We start from the raw sequence: 23,220 nt of genomic DNA on the forward strand, positions 1-23,220 counted from the left end.
ACCTCCTTGTGGAGGTCTGGTGGCGCCACGTTCAGCTGATCCAGTTGTACGATGCCGGCTTCCTCACTGCCATTGCCCATCAGCAGCCTCTGCTCGACAAAAAATTGAGACAGTGTGCAGTGCGTGGACACGAGACCCCATTAATGGAATGGGCTTTGTGCTGCATCGCAGAGCTCACGAGGATTGTTCAGAGATTTTATCGAATAGCCTCGCCGAAATTTACTGAATTCAAATTGGTTCTGTCGACAGTAATATCACAGTACAAAGGTTTGCATGCAGTGAAGGTGCCAATTGTTTGTAGTGTCGGCATATTACTATCCACTGGAGGAAAAAAAACCCCATACACAGTATTAATGTGTTACTATCTATGTGACTTCACCGAAAGACACAAAGAGTTTGTTAACAACTTAGTTGGGCTTTAAACCCTTGCTGATGTCAATACACCAAACAGACACCAATTACAAGGCATCGTGTCTGCGCAGCCACTCGTACTTGTGGTAAAATCCAAAGGCCACCAAAAGGCGAATAGTACACGAACAATGCAAACACGAAATTATGAATAGCTCGCATTCAGTAGTTTCACTATGAGACCCTTTTTCTAATATCAATATATAGCGAAAGGGTCCCATAGTTGTGAAATAAGTTATACATGTTATGTATTAATGCACGTAGTGCACTGCACAGGTGCACATTAAAGGACCTATCATATGCCGCTGAAATAATATATTTTGCAAGCTTTCATTTGAACATGAAGTACTGTAGTATGGAAGTATAGATTTCGTGGGAAGTGGTGCCAAGCAGTTATGAGAGAATAACGTTATATGAATTAACTATATCAGTCGTTTATCCAAACAATTGTATTTTGATGAGGGAAGAGGACAGGGTTATAGTGCAAAATAAGAATTATTAATTACTTAAAGCCCCTCGTAAATCACTGCTGGATGAAGGCTTCGGGACCATGCCCTGTTATTCATACGGTTGCTGAGCCATAATTTGCCAAGCTGATTATTGTGAGTTGGTGAATGAGGGGGAGGGGGGGCAACAACATTGATTTATCACTCGCTATCGATGTTAGGCGTGGCTGGGAATTGAACACAGATTGACAGGTTCATTGCGCAATGCGCTAGCCGCTGTACCACCATTCCACTCCGGTGCAGAATCATAAGGAGGTCTTTTTTATACACTGTGTTGGAACTTTGGTGAGGCAGATTGGGACGTGATGGGCTTGTTTCATGGGAGAGAAAAGGGTAGCAAATATTTCCCTTTCACGCAGCCCTTAGCGATGATAAATAATACACGGCCCTGATTTCATACGCTCTGAACTTCAGACCATTGCTCAGAACACAACATTACTGCTATACGTTATTCTGCCTTATTAGTGCATGGGTTTTGTTCTTTGTGAATTATAACATGATGTCCAGTTTATTACTTGAGTTTGGTAAAACATAATTTCCTTTTGACCTTTATGACTTGCAATGAATACGTGTGCAGAATTAATATGGCCTATCCTGGAATATACCACTGAGAAACATCAAGATAGTTTAAATTTTAAACAAATTTATACGAATTATTCCTTGAAGCTAACATTGTACAAAAATACATGCAGTACAAAATCGATTTTATTATAGAGCAGTCTCTTTTCTATTATAAAGTCAGTTAAGGGCATGGCTACTTTATTAGCACTGACATTAATTCGAGATTTGAAGTTTTCGTGACTGCAAGGGTCCGTACTCTTTGGTTTTTTCGGTAAAGTCACGTAGGTAAAAAAATAAAATACATTTAATTAAATCACGACGTTTCGGTGATTTAATTTAATTTATTTTCTGATACTGTATCAGTACTTGATACGATAATTTTCATTCAAGTACTGTATCAGTACTGATACTGTATCAGTACTTGATACAGTCATTTTGCTGTGACGGTTCCACCTGAAGACGGAAGCTTGTGTTGCCTCCGAAACGTCGTGATTTAATTTAATTTATTTTCTTTTTTTACCTACGTAGCACTAACATCACACAATAAGAGTGTAGATTTTCTGGGTTTAATTCAAGGATGCACTGTGCAAGGTCCATGTGGTTACACTGGTGGATCTCACGCTCTAACACTTTCAACATTTCATCTCCACAAAACACAAAAGTACCCCTTCATTTTGAATTTTGTGTGGTACACAGGTTGACAACCCCTCTTTAAGTTACTGTAAATGCATATCCAAGAGCATATTCTTTGGGTCTTTCGGTAAAGTCACGTAGATAGTAGGTTGAAAGAAGATGACTTTACCGACTTTACCGAAAGACCCAAAGAATATGAATTCCTGCAGTCACGAAAACTTAAGTCAAGATTTATCTGCTCTTGCAACTCTCTTTGAAAAATATGTATTTCTTTTACCAGCATGTCTAAAAAGTCAACACATAATGGCATTTTTCATATGCATTAGGGGAAATATGGGTCGATACATTGACTTCAGCAATAACATGACCGAGAAGTAAATTCAACCTTGTGATTTTCAAACCTGTAAAATAAACAGCCTTACCCTAAGACAGAAACCACACTTTGTTTTTGGTAAATTTTGCTTTGTAGTACAATATCTACACATAAGGATGATGGGATTTTAATCGTATTTCACGTAACTTAATTAAAAATCTATTGTAAGAATAATTAACTTTTCATTACACATCAACATGTGAATATTTAATGATGGGAATTGTGTTTAAATTATCCCTGTGCCAGCATTAAAGTGTACACATATAAATTTAAATGCATCTGTTAATGGCATAATCATATTTTGTCAGATAAATTAATTTTGCTCAGTAGAGCGGTTTACAATTTTCCAAACTGTTATTAATGTGTGGCTGACGTGGTCAGCATGTCATTAGCATCATGGACAGAATTTCATGCAGTAGTCACCATAGGTGGGACAAAGTCATTGTTATGCAAGTCCAAGTCGAGTCGCAAGTCATCAAATTCATGACTCGAGTCTGACTCGAGTCCAAGTCACATGACTCGAGTCCACATCTCATAGGTGGGACAAAGTCATTGTTATGCAAGTCCAAGTCGAGTCGCAAGTCATCAAATTCATGACTCGAGTCTGACTCGAGTCCAAGTCACATGACTCGAGTCCACACCTCTGGTAGTCACTATAGATTCTGTCTTACTGAATCATTTATTTCTGTTTATCCGCAGAGTTGGCTACATTTTTCACATGGCATACATTGCCCTGGACGTTAGTTGTGTTTATGTCTTCAGTATATATAAGTAGTCTAGTTTCTGTAGAATACATAAAGAAACAGTCACGAATAAAACAAGTTATCAAAGTGGGTTCAAATTAAATCGGCACATTAATGACATGAAGTAAGGTTTAACTAACCCTTCAGTTGGTTTTACTCAAGAGCACAAGTATGTATGTAGAACTTCTTTATATATGTACAGTACTCTCACAGAATATAAAGTATGTTTATCTCTCTCCCAAAACAATTTACCTTCTGAAGCACAGTGCCATGCCATGCATTTGTTTGTGCTCCGGTCAACAGGGAATGCCCTCTATCAAAAGCTAACACATGGATTGTTCAATTTATTTATGATGGTATGGCTTATTTTAAAAAGGGATCGTGGAGCAGTTATTACAGGTTATTTCAGAGCAACGCAGAGATGTAATGTTTGAAGTATATTACACAAGTACTGTATTTCAGTTCCTCCATTTCATTTCTGCTGCGGGGGAATTCTTATATTTTATATAAACTTTATTTTTGTTACATTAAGAGGAACATAACATCGATGAATTTCCAGCTCATGAACTGTGTTCAGATGCTGAGAGTTATCTTTGAGAAAAACAACCGAGGGTTGGGGAGTTTGGGTCCTAAATGCACAGGAGAGAAGCTTTAGGTTGTGTGTGGGCTGTTCTTTAAGAATTTTCATTTTTAAAATAGTAGTTAGCACAATGATATGTTATTAGCCGTGTTCTTCACTAATTTTCTCAGGGGAAGGGGGGTGGCACTTTTGCCGTGTGAGGGCCGCCACACATTTGACACCATTTGGGGTTGACATCACGATGACGATGAGGTGTTTTCACGTGTTGTGTATTGTCGGGGGCCGCACATCAGGAGCCGCACTAAAGGCCGCCAGGGGCCGCCATTGGCCCGTGGGCCTTGCAATGAAGAACACTGGGATAGAGCGAGAGAGGCTGTCAAGTCATAGGCAGTGGAAAAAAACAGGAAGGTCTTGAGATTGGACGTGAACAGGGCGTTCCAGACTATGGGCAGCAGAGGAGAATGAGCAATTGGGTTCTTTGCCAGAAATCCTTGGTTGTTGGAGCAGAGAGCGTGTTCAGCGGAGTCGAGTGAGATGAGAGAGAAAAGGTAGGGAGCGTGAGTCCAGGAAGGATTTGAAGCAACGTCCATGGACCCAGAGGTTTTGACCATGAAACAAGAACGGCTTCCCTCCTCCACGCATGCCGCAATACACATTGTATGACGTCATTGGAGGAAGTGAACAGCAGAGCCTCGTTATGTAGTCGTTTTTTGTATGGTTCCAATGAGGGTTATACAATGATGTCCACAAAAATTGCATCAACAACTCCGTGGGACTTCCATAATGTCACGTCCACAAACATTTAGGAAAATGACGACCTGTGAAGAGATTATACATTTCTCATGTAGCAAAAGTTGCACACCTCTTGATATAGACATTCATTTACATTAATTTATGTATCAGCTGAACTATGTTACTTAATGTTGAACTTCTTTCACACCGTATGTAGCCAAATGTGCTAATCGGAGGTGTGGGAAACCCAATGAACCTGAATAGCCTCCAAAAATAAGTAAAATACATGCATTTGCACATATTACAATTGTAGCAATGAAATCTAAATTAATTTTTATTTTATTTTGATATTTAGCCAATTATTGGTGAGGATATATAGAGTTTGTTGAGGATATATAGAGTGCATAGTGGATGACATGATTCTTCTGAATACTATAAATAAAGAACACAAAGTAGTCAGTGCTTTGTCATCATCCATGGTTATAGACAGTTAAGGACATTGTGCGAATGCTGAAACTTGACCCTGGTCACAGTCACACGTGCATCAAGGTGAAGGATGGGTACTGTTAGTACTATCCCAACCTTGATGAAGGTCAAGAGAGGCCACATATTTTCCCACAACATCTCACCATATGCCATGGGAGACACTTCGAAGTATGTCTCTTTCATAACCCCATTGTTATCATTAAAAGTGTACCTTAGAAACTTGCAGATAGATGCAAAAGCTAATTAACAATTTTTTATTGGAATAATTATTTACGAGGGGATGATAAATTATATCAGTACCTTTGTTTAGCGTGCGCATGAGAAACATATGACAACTGTATATTTAAGTTTGATTTAAAGCTTTTGTGACTGCAGGGATTCATATAATAAAAATATTAAACAATATTTTTATTATTTTATTGTTTCCCTTCTTCGTGACTTTACCAAAAAAACCAAGAATATAACTGTATATTACACAAGTATTTCAGTAAAATAGTCTTTTTTAAAATACATTCTTATCCACAATGCTCATCATCCGCAGCCATGATCTATCCACTGTTAGATGAAGACTTCCCCAAGCCATAATCATCCACCTAACACCATCTCCTCTGCGGGTGGCCTCGGCGAGCATATATATTTTAGCTGCCACTTTACCTGACCACTTACTTTTTTTTTATAATCAATACAATGTCTGCAGCTTTTTTATTTGCTCTTCGATCCATATGTTCCTCTTTTTGTCTCTTTGTGCATTTTTCAATTTTTGTTCCATTTTCTTTACCAATGTTTATGTTTGTGATCCATGTAATCAAGATCAAGATGCTGTCATGGCAAAAGCTAATGATTCTGCCACACCTTGCCAACGCTCTCTATCGCCAGATTACACAGCTGTTGCACAGTAGACACGCAATCTCCAAGGTCTGCCCTAACACTATGTCATCGCAGGAAATATATGATTAAAACGTTCTTAACCATTGCGTTCCATCACTAATTTCAGTTGTCTAAAAGCTCTCCGACTTCCCCGAGGTAAAACGAACTAAACAGTTTTATTTTACCAAGTAAAGCCCACTGAGTTTCGATTTAAAGCTTTCGTGACTGCAGGGATTCATCTTCTTGGTTCTTTCGGTAAAGTCACATAGAAGGGAAGTAATAAAATAATAAAAATAAAACATAATAAAATAATTCTCACGACGTTTCGGCCACAACGCAAGCAGCCGTCCTCAGGTGAAGACCAGGTCTGTCGGGGAGACAGAATCTGAATGACAGACCTGGTCTTCACCTGAGGACGGCTGCTTGCATTGTGGCCGAAACGTCGTGAGAATTATTTTATTATGTTTTATTTTTATTATTTTATTACTTCCCTTCTCCGTGACTTTACCGAAAGAACCAAGAAGATGAGCCCACTGAGTTGTTCACTCTTTTTCAGAGGCGACTTTGCCAACCATGAAAAGCTCATGGAAGTCACTTATCATCCTATGTGGGAATTTATAGCAGTAGCCAAGTAATATAAACGCATGTTTATAAACGTGTAGAGGAAAACTGGTGGACGTGGAGAAAATCCACGTGACCACGGAGAGAAGAGAGAAAATGCGAACTCCAAATATGCAGACATTGTCAGGGTTGGGGTGGACCCCACGACCTCCTGCATACCAGTTGAGGGAGATAACATCTCGCAACCACGGTATGCATGTGTTTTCCAGTTTAGACCATCCAACACTTTATATATAAAATATTTCAGAGTGAACTGGTTATTCGTGACTTTGTTTTGCTAAATGTAACTGCAGCCCAATGTTTCCGAATTATTTATTAAGTTCTTCAACCATTTGCAGTTGTTCATTTCGATTGGTTGTTCATTTCCCATTAATTATTTTTTTCTTTTCTTTGTTCTCATCTTCTTTGCTCTATGTCCTTTCTCATCTATAATGCTGTGTTCCTCTAATATAAGATCAGAGAAAAGATACCTCGACGATCCCAATCCTTTGTAGCTGCAGACATTGGTGGAATATCTCCAAACTCTGCAGGATCTCCTACCGCTGCCTATGCAAATTAATGTAAAATATGTTAATGCTAAGCATGACAATGTGATGCTGGATGTCAATACAGAATATTGAATTTCATTAGTGTGCATTCACTGGTCCTTTAATCAAATAAAAAATAAAAACAATCTAAAATATCTTAATTAGTTGAATATTTACTTTCAATGCCACTGCATTAAATTTGGTTATCAAGTAAAGAGTTAAACATCAATGCACATTGTAGTTAAATACAATATTCATATATAGTTCAAAGCACTTATTTAGAAAATGTACATCTCTGTTCTACTTTATCTAGTTACAGCTAATGAAGCTGAAATCTATACTGTGTAATTCCAAACTGCTATTTTGATACAATATCGAAGAACCTAACAATGCAAGCATACATCTGTGGCTCGATGCAGGTATTCATGACTGCCTTTTCATTGGTAGTACATGGGTTTTATCCTGTGCTGCAGACGATGAAAATGAGGGCTTATAATTGGATGGCGCTGGCACGACTTCAGTCGACCCACCACAACAGAGGTGTTTAATCTTCATCTCCGCAGGAGGCCCAGAGAGTGCTTCTGAGCACCATGGCGTATGGACATTAACATTTACATCTAAAAAAATGCTTCTTCCTCACAAGCCATGGCCATAAACATTCTCATGGTGTCTCCTGGGTAATTTATACAGACTCATACTATTAGGCAGTGATTTTCCGCAGGTCTAAAGATGCATTGTCAATGGCATACTGACTGCGGGCTAAGAGAAGTGTCGCAGGCATTTTAATGACACCCCACCATGTTGCAATGCAGTGCCGTGGCTGTAATTGAGGAGAAATCAGCTGAAGGACTACTGTCTGCCAGACAGGCGTGCTGCAAACCCACGCTGCATGCTAGCAAAGCCACATGCTGTGTCGCACTGCATCAGTCGCAACAAAGCAAACGACAATTGTTTTTGGTCATCACAGCTTTGTAAAAATGCTTTCCATTTTCACACTGAGGAATGCAGTTGACGTTTATTTCGATGGAGAATAGTCTTTTTCTCTGTTGCCTTTGACCCGATATAATGTTACCACGATAGTAATGCTGTTTAGAAGCATCAAGAGAAACAGTAAATTCCATTTTGCCAGAATGGCTTTTAAACAGCTATATCACAGGATGCATTCCACAACAGCGTTTGATTAATTTAAGTCATGTATGAACTGGTCATATTAATCACTTGAATTAATCATTTATTTTAAACTGATGGTTGCATGGGATTTGATATAGCTAAGACTAAGAAACATTATTTACCCTAATGACGAAACAGCGTTCGCTAGGTAATGGACCCTGCCAAGTTGCACAACGATGCAACGTAGTCATTTCCATAAATGACTTCGCAATGCAACTAGTATCGTCATTGAAGTGAGTTTAATTAAACAGCAGACTTACAGGGAAGAAGGTTAACACAGTTGTATACAGGAAGCACTCTTTAGGTCTTTCGAGACTTAGCCTTAGCTTGGTGGCCAGCAAGTAAGGTTTGATGCAGAGAAAGTAAGGCGCTTACACTGATGCAATCAGCACAGAGGTAGTGAGGGAGAATCTGGCTGCTGGCAAGGCTGCCAGTAGAGATGGCATCCCCCCAGAATTCCTCCATAACTTAGGCCCTAGGGGACTCCAATGGCTGGCAAACCTGTACACCAAAACCATGAAAACCGGATGCATCCCAAAAAAATGGCAGGAGGTGATGGTCATTGCAATACCCAAGCCAACCGACAACCTGGGAAGCGATAGACCAAAATAACTCTTGTTCACGACCTATAAACTCTTGGAATGTATCATCCTCCAGAGAATCAACCATCCCGTCGAGTCAATGATCCCTGAAGAACAAGTGGATACAGCTGCTGTGACCAAATTTTGACACTTGTGATGCACATTGGAGCTGGATTTCAGAAGAAATCCAAGACCAGCGCAACCTTTGTGGACTCCTCATCGGCCTATGACACAATATGGGTTATGCGCTTGATGCTGAAGCTTGTAAGGACCATTCCTTGCCTCGAAACAATACGCCTGACATGGATGATGCTGAGCAATAGGCGACTGTCTGTCTATATGGGCAACAAAGCGTGATCACTCCAGTTACTAAAGGTTCCAATACTCGCACCAACACTCATTAATATCTACACTAGCGAAATGCTGCCAACCGGATCACACACATTTGTAGATGTGGATGGCCGTACCCTGGCAACGCCAGCAACAACTTTGAGGACATTGAATCCACTTTGAACCAAGATCTAAACACCATGGGAGAATATTTCCATAAATGGAGCCTTAAGTTAAATCCTCACAAAATAACAGTCACTGCATTTCATCCTTACCAACCTATCTCAGAGTAAAGCTGGACTGTATGTTAACCTCCCACGACCACCTGGAAAAGGTAGACGACAAGACCAAACGAAGGGTCAACCTGTTCCAGAAACTGACAAGCACAAGCTGGGGAGCATCATTACCAGCGCTACGGACACCAACGATGGCCCTTGTATACTCTGTAGTCGAGTACTGTGCACGAGTAGAGACCAAAAGTAGTTACACTCGACTTGTTGATGTCCAACTGAACACTGCAATGTGGTGTATCAATGAAACCCTCAAGTCGACCCCAACACCCTAGCTGCCCATGCTATCACACATCTATCACCCACCCATCTGCCTGCAATGCTGCAACCATCCCAGAAGTCCTGCGAATCGAGGAAAACAGTCACCTTCCCATTCATCAGGAACTTAATAATGTCTCTCGTCATCACGTGAAGTGACACAAGCCCTTTTGGACCCATGATCTTAACGTTAAATAATACAAATTCAACCCGCTGAAGCTTGGAAAGCTGAATGGAGTTCAAAATAACTCACAAACACGTCGTGAAAGACCCAACGCAGATGATCCCTGGTTTTGATCTTCCATGCAGCTCATGGTCCACATTAAAACCGCATCCACACAAAACATGGCAGATGCGGATAAATGATATACAAATGGAGAATTAAAAACTCTCCAATGTGCAACTGTGGTTATCCAGAACAGATCATACAACATATAGCGATGAATGCCCGATCCACAAATATGAAGGAAGCATCACAGTGATACACTCTGCTGCTCCTGACGCGATTGTCTGGCTTGACCACCGGAATGTAAAATGTTAGTTGTTGCTTTGGATTTATATCAGCCATACGAAAGAAGAACACTAATGCAATTACTCTCTTTCTGTAAGGAACCAATACAAAATATAAAGAAGTAATACAACATTTAAGTCTAATTTATAATGAAAAATGGCCACCGTATATTTAAATGCACGATCTAAGAAAGTGCCATTAAGATGGCAAGCAGTTTGGAGTTTACATATTACGCTGCATGTCTAGAGATCTCCCATAAGCACCCAGTGGTGACCTTTTAATCCACCTTCCACGCACGATCTGTGCATTCCTATCTGTATGAAGTTACGTTTCCAGCCAACCTAAGTTCCCTACATTAAAATATATATATATAATCTATAAGCAGGCTTTTTAAAAGCAAGTTATTATTTCTTTCATCCACGACCACCAATCTGTAATTGTTTTCAAATGAAATTTCTTGGAATATTTCCACAATTTGAAATAATCGTATCTACTGAAATATACATATTATGGGGTTTTATTGGATTACAAATTATTAGGAAGTTTTACAATTGTATATTTTTTGTAAATCCACGACTAGTAATTGTAGTTTCCAATAAATAACAGCTTTAGCAAACCAGAGCTTAGTTTTTAGATGAGCTTTGTCAGTAAAAATGTATCCACAAAACACTTCAAGGTGTAATATTTCATGAATGCTCTCATTGCAAAACTAATGCACATATTTAAGCATGTTTTTATACGTGTTGATTTTTTGTTGGCTTTACATTGTATTGACGTACTTCAAATTGTGCATTGCTCAGTGGATCTGGAAGGGGACAGTCTCCTGAAGTCTGTAAGGTTTAGTTCCGAATGCATAATGCAAGGGGTTGATGGATGCCGAGGTAGGTGCTGTCCATACTTATTGTAATTGCATCACACAGCTGTCCAGCTACTCAATAATGCATTTTGAAGTCAAAATTCACACCAAAATATTTTTAAGTTAAGAATCCCAGGACACAATATCATTGCATATATAAATTGTATCATTGTAAGAGGAATAAGATCAGCTAACAAGTATATTTAATCATTGAATCTAACATTTATTGTAAATGTCCAGAAATTCGTTCTAACTTCCTAGATTGTATTCTGACTTCCTGCATCGTGTCCTGAATATGCATGGTGTAGTTTCGAGAGATATGTCACATGTAATTGCAAAATTTGGCTGTCAGAATTGCTGTTCAACTTACTTGTGAGCTGAAACGAAACTAAATGGTGCATTAAACACTGGTACACATGACAATATCATGTATTTCACTATGTCAGGTGGTGGAGTTTAACACATAGGCTTTCGCGACCAATATCATCCCTAATCCTGTTTTTTTGGGTTAAATCGCGTAAACAAATATAAAGGAACGAAACAGGAGGATTTCTCCACAAATCTGGCTGTTGAATGATGATGCTGATTGTAATTTCTGTCGAAATATTGTACTCAGATTATAAATGTTGCGGCTCTGCTCTCCAACACACTGGTGTGCTGTACTAGTAACAAATTGGCATGTTCTGTTTATGCGAAAAACCTTACTAATTGGCTGTGTTGGGAGGTGGCGGGTTTAACGACACATTTATATATTTACGCGATCTAACCCAAAAAAACCTGTATTATAGAGGTGACGGAGGGTCTTACAATGCAGTTTAGGCCAGATAATAATAAGGCCAAACATTAACTATGAATTCTAATATTGGCTGAAAAAATTGACATAATATGTACAAAATATGCAACACATTCCTCTATGAATACAGGTCATTGCCAAAAACGTCACTGATTATATATGTTTTATTTTCAAAGCAGTGTGATTGACGAATGTGTTGATTTTATTTTTGTATTGTGCCTGTGCATCACTGCCAATCCGGCATCATCAAATAATATGTAAAAACATGTTAAATTTATAACAATCACAAGTGTTCCAATTACTGAAATTTCCATTCATTATAATTAATGAATGTATTATAATTATCCTTCTACGATCAAATCTATCAGCACATTTTTTTAATGCTACCATGGGAATAGCTAGATTAATTCCCAAGACATTGTTTAGACGTCATCTGCACTAAATAAATTTAAAATAATTGACAGCTGAATGTTTTAGACCACAGTCCACAATTTCGAGCCACAAATATTACAGTCAACATTATAGAGTTGACAAAATTCCAGGGGGAACTATATACAATGCGTGATAAAATGCGTTGGCTTTGTGCATTTTATTTGGCACAACAATGTTAATGTAATCACAAACTGCATCAAGTTAAATTTACATAGAGTGTCCTGGCATATTAAAAGATAATTCTAAAAAAGCAAGAACAAATAAAAAAAACACAAATTATTGTTTTTTTATGGTTGAAATTACTGCAGATGCAGAGATTTTAAAAAATCAGTGCATTAAATTCATAAACAAGGAAAATAACCCTTGTAGCCGATTGCATCACACAACTGAGCACCTCCACTGAGCCAAGAGCAGATTTGTCCTTCAAATCCGACACAAGTTGCCTAGCTACTTACAACAGCTTTGCATCATTACCAGAGACCAACATGGATTTGTGATTGTAATACCAGCACAATTTGTACGTTCATATACCTGTAGAGTCTGAAAGCTGTGCTCTTAATAATCCTGCAACAAATGCCACTCAGGATATGTCCACAGCATTTTCAGCTGCATGTATGAAATAAGTGTAACCACAAACAGGAAAGTAACACCGTATATCCATTTCTGACATTAACACAATTACACCATAATCTTATTGTATTTGAATACTGAATGCAATTCACACTGTTGCAAGCTACATCAAGAGTTTGATCCTCACTAGATGCTTTTATTCAGTGCAATGTTCTGGTAAACAATGCTAGGATGTTGGGTGGTGACATCGCTGGGCTGTAGTGCATTCACTGCTTATTGCTGAGGCTCGCTGTTCAAATCCAGTAGCTGCCCTGTTTTTACTGCGGGTGTATTGAACTCTAAAATATGCGTCGGATGCTTCAGAGGGAACGTTAACGATCCATTGATGTAATTCGGTAGAGTAGGCCATTGTGGGCGGGTTTTATGGTTCAAATTGACAAAATTTGAAACATGACCGCAAGTCATCCGATTGGGATTAAACGTAGCAATTATCATTTTAGACTGCGAAAACTTCTCAGGACCCTCCTGAAAAAGAATAACGAGACTCGGTGAGGCTTTACTGGTTAAACAATGTTAATGTTAAGAACATTAATATCAGAAAATAAACATATTGATGGAATGGTTTGTGACATAAACTAATGTTGTTCAGGACAAATATTATTCTGCAATGCACAAGATCGCAAACAACAACAACTTCCAAAAATAACATGTCTTTTATATAAATCTTGGTCCATACACAGAAAAAACCCAGCTTACAACATAAAAAGCCATAAAGGAAATTAAATTAAGTGACTCAGAAGCCCAGTAATATGGTAGCCCTCAGTTCACTGTCCCTCTGTGCTGCACTGCCCAGGGGCAAACACCACAGATTTGTGCAGCACGGATCGATTGTGACGAATCACAAGGTCACCTTCCAGGCTAGGGACAAATGAATTATTCATGGCGGACCAAGGGAGCGATCACTGGAGCAACATTCCCACGTCCATTGCACTCGGAGGCAGCGTTATGCTGCATGTTGATGTAATTTCTGGGATGCCCAAGCCGTCCATAAACTTGTGAGTAATCTGGCACAACTTAAATTTCTTAGATTTCAGTACAAGAGAGACATCATTGTAGAAATGTAATTGCTTTACAAAATATCTTCTGGGGTTATTTTTTTTTCAGAAATAATTTAATTCAAAAGAATGGCAAATAAGCATAAAGGTTTATGAAATGTGCCAAAAATGCATTCTTTATAGATTGATTTTTTCAAGTGTTATAATATTTTTTTTGTAAAATATGGAATTTGTGTTCATTCCAATAGCAATCAGAATATCGTTTTGTTGAAAAACAACCCACTCAAGCAATGTACTTGGAAACAATTTCATGATTTCATTTGACATTTAGTTAAGCATGGCATTGAAGGACAATGAGATTCTGATTTTATTTCATGGCAGGAACATCTAACCAGGCAATCAGTCCTGAATTGTATCTGTGTATACCTCCATTTGCACCTGTAGTTATCATAGCCGCTCTGCTCACACATGCACAAGTTATGGATAATTGATCATAAGAATCGGAGCAGTGCAGAATCAATATTTGCCGAATAAACTTTACACGTAATGTATTTATTTCCAAAAGAAGTTCACTGGAAAAAACAATCAATGTTGATTTATTACACGAAAGGTCCTATTTAGCCAGTTATCCAGCTAGTTTGCGAGGGAGATCCGTGGTGCATCAACACAGAACAACAACATCAAAGTAATCTGTACAGAGGGACTGACAACAACGGAACAGAACGCGTCAAAGGTGGAGGCAAACGTAGTGCTTAAATAACAAACGTTAACAATATTAACAAAATAAACAGGCATATTACACCAAAAACAGGCATATTGCACCAAAACACGAGGATGAGGTAGTGAATGGTTGGAGAGATGTGCACGAGGCGAAGAGAACAATGCTGAACAAGCATGAAATCTAATTAAAAAATATATATATTCAGTAACATAAAATTAAAACATAGAAGAATGAAATATTAGCAAAGCCAGAGTGAATGTAATTTCAGGTACAAATGAAAGTCCGGTCATTGGCCTGCCCGAGGCAAACCAACAGAGAGTGAGCGGTTCCAAACTCCGGACACTGCGTCACTGAATCAATTGTCAATGTGTATCATGGGGGCAGCCCAATCAATACACCATCCTGGACACAAGCCGCAGCCGGCAGCAATGGAGGTCTGATGTATGGGCAGCATGTTGAAGCCTGTACCACTATTAGGCCAATTACGTGTCATGCTGACACCAGCATGTGAACTATTACAGCATATAGGGGTCATTAAGCCACATAAAAAATGTCACCAGAAGTCGCCATACTTGTTATTTTCACCCTTTCCCTTCAGACAAGCCTGTCCAATATGTTATAATGAGTTCATGGGCCACGTGTTTGATTTTTTTTTCCTCAGAGATAAAAAGTTGTCTTGTTTCAGTGACGGTATTTTTGTGAACCAAGCCTTTCTGTCTGGCTGTCTGACGATTCGCCTGTCTTTCTTCTGCCAGTCTGTGTGCCTGTCCACATATTATCTGTCGACCACACTACAGTCTTAGGTGTATAGGTGTATTCATACATTCATAATTCAGAGATAGCCTGCTTTGATGAGATGCATTGATATTAATCCAAATATAAATATGTTTCATTCATTACGATGAAGCGTTAATTACTTATGTTGTCTGTGATGAGAGTTACTTTCTGAATACATACATAGTGATGTATGTTAACAATGCATACAGGCGCTGTATTTACACGTACACATTTATATGCAGACACACACTAACGCTCTCTGCATCCACAGTGTAATTTAATGCAGAGAAGCACACTCACAATACGACAATAAGGAACGTGTGTATATATAATTGTACATTTCAATAGTACGCACAAAAACTTTAATTTTGATTAAGTTTACAACAGTCATCTGCCTATTGCTGGAGAATGTCACCATTCTCCAAAAACAAAAACCTTTTTTCCCAGTGTGTCTGACAAGAAAAACGCTAATGACTCGAGCAATGACTTTTAAGGCCAAAGGATACACGTTCTTCAAGGCTCTAATGGTCCGTTGGTTAACGCATACGGATAAGGCATGAGCCCAGATAACTTATGTTCGGATAGCCGCGGGAGTCATTCGGCAGAACACCGTTCACCGTTCTAGCATTACAGACACGAATACGGTAACCCATGACTATGCGCTCCTGTTTGTTTTTTTCTGCTGCATGCCGTCAATGGTTTGGAGAGGCCCCTTGCACTGCTTAACGGTAAAGTGGCTGGAGATAATAATAATAAACAGAGATTTATCCATATTCTTGGTTCTTTCGGTAAAGTCACGTAAATAGAAAAAAAAAGTAAAACATAAATGTTTTATTAAAAAATAAATAAAAATTACAAATAAAAGCAAAAAACCATGACGTTTCGATCACAACACAAGCGGTCTCTCCGCCTGATGAAGACCGCTTGTGTTGCGATGGAAACGTCGTGGTTTTTTGCTTTTATATTTTATTTAAAAAATGTTTTATGTAAATAAAAAAAATCTATCTACGTGACTTTACCGAAAGAACCAAAATTATGAATTCCTGCAGTCACGAAAGTTTTAAGTCAAGAGATGTATCCTTTTGCAGCAAAATAATCCACGTGCACCGATGAGAAACCATTGGAGAAATTGTTATACTCCGTATATTATGTGGTGACACAAAACCCGTATTACACTGCAGCTGAGAAGCGTAACCCCTACGTGAAATGGTAATTGCATAAGAAGAAATTGACATTCAGGATCGCAAATTACTGCACAATACAATGGGTGCAGTAGTTATTTGCTCTAACATACAAATATTAACACTAATGCCTCTACGAAACAAAAAAATTCCTTGTGAAAAACGGTTTCACTAAATTTAAAGACGCTGGACATGTACAAAATAAGGGAATTTCATTTGAATGGGACACGAGCTCAATATTGTCTTGCAGGTCAAGGATATTTTTCAAATGATTATTTTTTTAATTGCCTTCATGTGGCCAGGAAATATTGACTGTGACGGATGAAATCTATATGCCTTCAATAGATTAGAGGCAGTGTTAATGACAATGCTGATTTTCACCAATACTGCACGTGAAAACTAAAATGGGATTCATGGTTTTTAGCCTTACTGTTACAGATGGCTGTTGCATCTATTAGGGAATGACCCCTTTGTCTGGGGACACTATCTTGTGCTGAACACGTGCAGTGGGATGCACGTCGGGTGTCATTCCCGACATGGTGTTAAATTTAAAGGAAACGGAGTGGGAAATGTGAATGGTAATACAATACACAAAGCAGCGATGGTCTGATGATAAACATGCATGATTAGTTACAGAGGCATGGAATTGGCAGGGCAAGATGGGGATTATAAAACATGGAATTAACAGAAGACAAAATTGATATTTGAAATTAACAGATGTTGTAGAGCCCCTGCATTTGCTTGATATGATCAATGACTAATTTGAAAGATACACACTACATGAACATCATATGCACATACTAAATGTTGTGCATCATTATCTTCGGTAAAGTCACGAACAATCATGGATCAAGGCCTCACCAAGTCGCCACCGTCTCACGATTTCATGATAAAGCTGATGTCTAAAACATTGGCATGATTTCAAGTATTCTTTTACGTGCACTTTTCAGATTTTGTTCGATTTGCTTTGTCAGTGTCCACGCTTCTGATCCATCTGTCATAGAAAGTAACTGGGGCTGCTGGATTTTTATTTATTTGGGCACATCAGTATGTTTCTTTTGATGATTAAATCCAGTTTTCCAAAAGCACTCCAATTTGCTCTTATCTAGATATATTTGTAATAATTTAACCCCGGTCTACCTTCCATAACTGTCCTTTATATACATACTCTTACTTGTTTTCCAGTTGTGTCTCTCAAAAAGATATCTTTAACTGTTTAGTGAACTTATTATATGTGACTTTTGTTTCGGTCATATGTATCTTGAGCACCACTTAGCAGCCTTTTTTCATTATTATACTACGCTCGCTGTATACAAAAGCATATAAAACATGTAAAATCAGAACTCCGCATTCAAATACAAATGTTTTAGCCTATCAGCCACACCAATATTATTAAGCAGCATTTGTTTAAACAATCGATCTCTGGACCGATTTCAACCTTCTTTGTTTCATCAGCAGAGTGAGGCTTCTTAGCCATATGCTGCTGCATTCCCAGATGTTGTCAATGGCAAGAACACAACGAATCTCAGATGGTTAATATTTTATCTATTTGTATATAGGCCTTTATAGTCCCAATTCAGTCTTTGAAAAACATGTTCTGTCACTGGTAGTTCACAAATAGTATAAATAGTTCACAAATAGTAACCTAGTATAAATAGTATATCTTTGGGAGAAAGATGGAAATATAGCACATGATAGAGATAGGTTTTTTGAGAGCTTTGATGACCGTTCCACTCATTTAAATGTATTTTCATATCATACAAAGGTCAAGCATAATGTCATTTGATACAATATAACCCCGGATAGCCAGAATTTGCACTTAACCAGACCTGGTAAGCTAATTAAAGAAAATATCAAAAACGTAAATGAAATGGTGAAAAAACCCCAGTCAAACAATATAATCTTGTAAATGAGCTGTTAAATACTTTGGAATATTTTATGTAATTTATAATGCATAATGAAGAGCACTAGAGAATGTATAATACATGTGTAGTGAGTTAAACGGAGTCGCAGACATACTCTTTGGAGGCAACACATTAATTAACACCAACACACGGGGTAACTACCCTTAACAAAATAACAAGCTATGGTGGTGGACCAGCAGGCTAACTGCACTAATTACACCGTGACTAGCTACAACGGACCGGACCACAACTTGGGTCCCGGTCCACGTGTTGGAGACTGTAAGATGTAGAACGTAGAACGTAGATTCTTCAAGATGAACAACAGCAGCCGGTCCCTCTGGTGGACCCAGCTTATGTCCTCTGCGGCGTAGAGGACATAAGCTTCCAGAACCCTCTAGCAGGATCTCGACCTGGACCACGTGACCACCCCTAGCCCCCACCTGGGGCCCTTTGTAGACTTAACCAGTCACGTGTCCTCTCGGGTCAACCGGAGTGCCATGGTCTATAGTAACCCCACTCCTATGGCCGGCACTTCCACACCCTATCCTGTAGGGCTAGCACTGCACGCCAAGCGTGATGCCATTCAGCGCTATCACTCAGCGCTGACCGAGCCCCTCTAGGGCCGGTACTACACCCACATCCTAGAGGTGTCCGCGATGTCAATACAGCGCACGCCGTGCCTCTCTACGGCTGGCATTACCCAGTGACATCCCGCGATGTCACTACATATGTGTAAAATATGTAATTCAAGTTTACGGTATTAAATGTACAAGCCTTATAAGTGTTACGATAAAAATTGTAGAATCTGAGTTGGTGGTGGAATATTGTGCAGATTAAGAGGGAGAGAGCTTCAGATGTTACACTTGAATACGTACACACTGCCCTTCACAGTATAAATGAAAGGAATGTTTCTGGACCACATGCTATAACTGTGGACATCATCAAGGAAGACCAGTGGTTGCATCTACTAAATGTTTACATATAAATACAATTCATCAACATACTGCACCTCCGATTAGCACGGTTGGCTATGTACGGTGCAAAAGAAGTGCAACATACATTCCTAGGATGACAACCTGTATTTTGCCTTTCCATTTGCTTATCATCTGCAAACAATTACATTATTTTAAAGTATTATTTTAATAAACACACCAAACCAATGGGAGGATAACCCATGGGATGGCCACACAAGGCTAAATACATATTCCTTGTGACATTCCGTAATCGGAACACACTTTGCGAGGATCACCTTTATGCAGAACTCGCAGGCTGCTTGACATGCTGGTGGCAATACTCCACATCACGCGTTGTGTGCCGACACGCTACGCTCCAGCGCATACAGATCGAGCATGCAAACACACCAGGGAGCGTTCAGGCTCTTCAAGACAGGGACATGTCCACAACACTGCACATATCGCTTTGTATGACACTGTTGTGTAACAAAAGCACTCTGCCTAATGAGGCAGCGCTGGTCCATAGTGAGCAATTGCAAGTTTTTCTAAGTACTTAGGGAAGGTGATATTTAAAGGAATGGCATATAGATCTCTGCTGTGAATTAACTGTAGCACGTTCTGATGGAAGAGTACAGCACAAACATAGTAATGAAATATGCTAGCCGATGCAATGCTTTGTCCTTGTTCTATAGTTATAAGCTATAATACTTTTCAATTTGTCGAGAAATCATCCATGTGATATAAAAGCTGCACTAAACTTGTCATCTCCAAAATAAAGAAACTAAGTTATCGGGCTGCATTTAAAAGACACATTAAATGCTCAGCAATATTTAATTTCATCGGCTTGTTTTCCGTTTGTAGGGAAAGTGATATTGTACATATCAATTCCCTCAAAAGCTCTTTATTTAATCAGGTTACAGGCAATTTGCATTTACGCCTGGAAAAAAACCACAAGTGGCTGCAGTTATTTGCTTTTACATTTTTCCAGTTATTTGTCAATTAACTCCTTTTTTTGTTATTTTTAAGTTGTAATTTAAGGGGGGGGGAAATTATATTGAATTGCCAATAAATGTATAGCAAGTAATGCCGACGATTGCCAAACTGATTAATCTTGTAAATGCAGAATCCAGCGAAACTCTACAAATCTTTCTCCTCTAATTCCAGAATCACAACACTCTCGGCGCTGTCACAGTCACCAACAGGGAACAAAAACCCCAGAATATGCGATTCAACAATTTTGTTTTATCATGAACAAGGGTAGTCATGCAGCTAAAGGTTCCTCTCGATCGTGATACGTGTGGAGATGACAGTACAATCTTTATTTGAAGCTTTCGTGACTGCAGGAATCCATACTCTTTGGTTCTTTCGGTAAAGTCACGTAGGTAGAAAAAATAAAAGATCACGACGTTTCGATCGCAACGTAAGCAATCATCATCAGGCGGAAGAAATAGGGAAGCTGCTGATGCAGGCTGCTTTTAAAGGTTAGAGATGGGTATAGCCCCAGAGTCATAAACGAAGTGGGAGGGAGGGGGGCTAGTGATGTTAAAGTGAGAAATTTGCATGTAAATTTACTGTGTAAATGTGATTAGCATGTCAATGTAAGCTCGCAGCGCGCCGTCACATCGAGGACTGCATGTAAACGTAAGAACGGAGAAATTTGCATGCAAATGTACTGTGTAAACATTACATTAACTAACACAGCCACCGTCGTTTGCTTGCTCCGAAGTGGCTCTGGTTCTTTCCGAGCTTTTTCCGATTTTTATATGCACATTTCTCACTTTAACATCACTAGCCCCCCTCCCCCACGTCGTTTATGACTCTGGTGCTACGCCCATCTCTAACCTTTAAAAGCAGCCTGCATCAGCAGCTTCCCTCTTTCTTCTGCCTGATGACGATTGCTTGCGTTGCGATCGAAACGTTGTGATCTATTACTTTTTCTACCTACGTGACTTTACCGCAAGAACCAAAGAGTATGATGACAGTACAGTATATAATACTCTATGTAGATATAAGTACTATATCCTTATATAACAATGTAGCAGGGCAAGCATTTATGTACAAAGATGTCCAGCCCAGTGCAGTTGTGCCCAAATGAGGATGCTCTCAATGCCAGGGATTTGGCGCCTCTCAAAGACTTCAGTATTGGGGATGCTGTCCAGCCACTTAATGTAGCAGATGGATTTTAGGCAGCTAAGGTGAAAGCTCTCTAGCTATTTGATGTGGTGTCAGTTATGTGTCCATGTCTCATAGCCATAGAGAACTGAGGTGAGTACAACTGCGTGGGTCAGAGGCAGACACCACGCTCTCTACAGAGCCTGTGGGTGAGCCTGCCAAATGCCACCTTCTGCCACATAATGAGTGGTCTCGTCATCCATCACAACACTGATTGGTCACTTGCTACCCGAATAGCATGAATTTCTCACGAGGTTGAGAGGTGTATTGTCAAATATGATGGGGAGATCACAGTACTCGGAATAATGATGACCTGGTGCTGTCTAACCTCTGTCTTTTTCAGGCTGATTGTCAGACCGAAGCATTTTGAGGTATCCACAATTTTCTGGACGTCTTCTTCGTGTGTGTGTGAAATGAGGGCACAACCATCAGCGAACTGAATCTCTCTTAGTAACTGTTCGATAATCTTAGTGTGGACCCTAAGTCGCTGTAGATTGAATAGACCATTATCCAATCTAAACCGTATTATATGTCTCTATATGTATACATACGAGCGTATGTATGTAAACACGTGTGTATAGAACCCGTCCTGGGCTTCCCCTAGGTAAACTCAGTCTTAAATGAGTATCTGGTGCAGCTTATAAACATCGCCACTGGGGAGAGAAAGGTGGCCGGGCGTGGTGTTGGCCACCCACCCACTCGTGTGCTGTGCCAGCCTTCATAGGTGCTCGCTAACAGCACTTGCCCCAACAATATGTTCAGTCTATACAGGGGATATTTGTCTTTGTATAGATACACATGCCTGTATATGAATCTATATATCTTCATATGCCCCTTCTATATTAATACATAAAACCAACTAAAAAAAGGGCATGACTAAAAATTTTCGACATTTTATGCAACACATTACTTGTGAATTTTAGGAGTTATTATCATGGTGAGTTGCGTGTTAGATGATCTGCGAAGAGTGCCCCCGACATCGAAGCGCAATTTTGGAGTTAAAACGTACATAGTGTGACTACTAATAATGTATAATACTCTAATAGAAATACAGTAGAAATGATAGTGGCCGATTACGTGGAATCACCGAAAATAAATAGCATTACAAGACTTTTTTTTTTTATGACACACAAGTCATACTTTGTGCCAATGTAAAGTTTCATGTTCACCATGGACCTATTTATCTAACACACAGATGCATGTATACACAAAACAAAGACAAAGATCCCCCGTATTGCCCAAACAGACTGTCGGTGGAAGTGCTGTTAGTGAGCAGCGCCTAGGAAAGCCGTCACGGCACACGAGCGGGTGGGTGGTCAACACCATGCTTTGCCACCTTCGTCTCCCCAGTGCTGATGTTTACACACAGCACTAGAAGATCCCATAAGACTGAGCTGACTTAGGGGAAGCTCAGAACTGGTTCAAATATTCGCCACGGTTTTGGTCATGGGCGAGAATCGAACTTGGATCACTTAGTTCGTTGCACAGCGCGATTAACAACTGCACCACCACTGCCCACACGCATATACGCACACATAAACAATCACACTCAAGGACACAATTAATCAATGTTGTGATAAACGAAGTTTCATATTTCATCTCTGTGTAATATGACATGCTTCACACAGT

At 39.4% G+C, this 23,220-nt stretch overlaps 1 protein-coding gene across 2 annotated transcripts in view; it reads right to left on the minus strand.

The window, feature by feature from the left end:
* Positions 1-23,220, minus strand: part of LOC144943197 (V-type proton ATPase 116 kDa subunit a 1-like) — a 228,886-nt gene that overhangs the window by 92,778 nt on the left and 112,888 nt on the right. The window contains exon 15 of one of the 2 annotated variants that reach the window (XM_078870471.1): positions 3-87. In XM_078870471.1, the coding sequence (XP_078726597.1) occupies positions 3-87 (85 nt within the window). Of the gene's footprint in view, positions 1-2; positions 90-23,220 lie in introns of both variants that reach the window. The other variant, XM_078870461.1, reaches the window with a different exon arrangement.

This window comes from Lampetra fluviatilis, chromosome 2, assembly GCF_964198595.1.
Source record: "Lampetra fluviatilis chromosome 2, kcLamFluv1.1, whole genome shotgun sequence".
Taxonomy (NCBI): Eukaryota; Metazoa; Chordata; class Hyperoartia; order Petromyzontiformes; family Petromyzontidae; genus Lampetra; species Lampetra fluviatilis.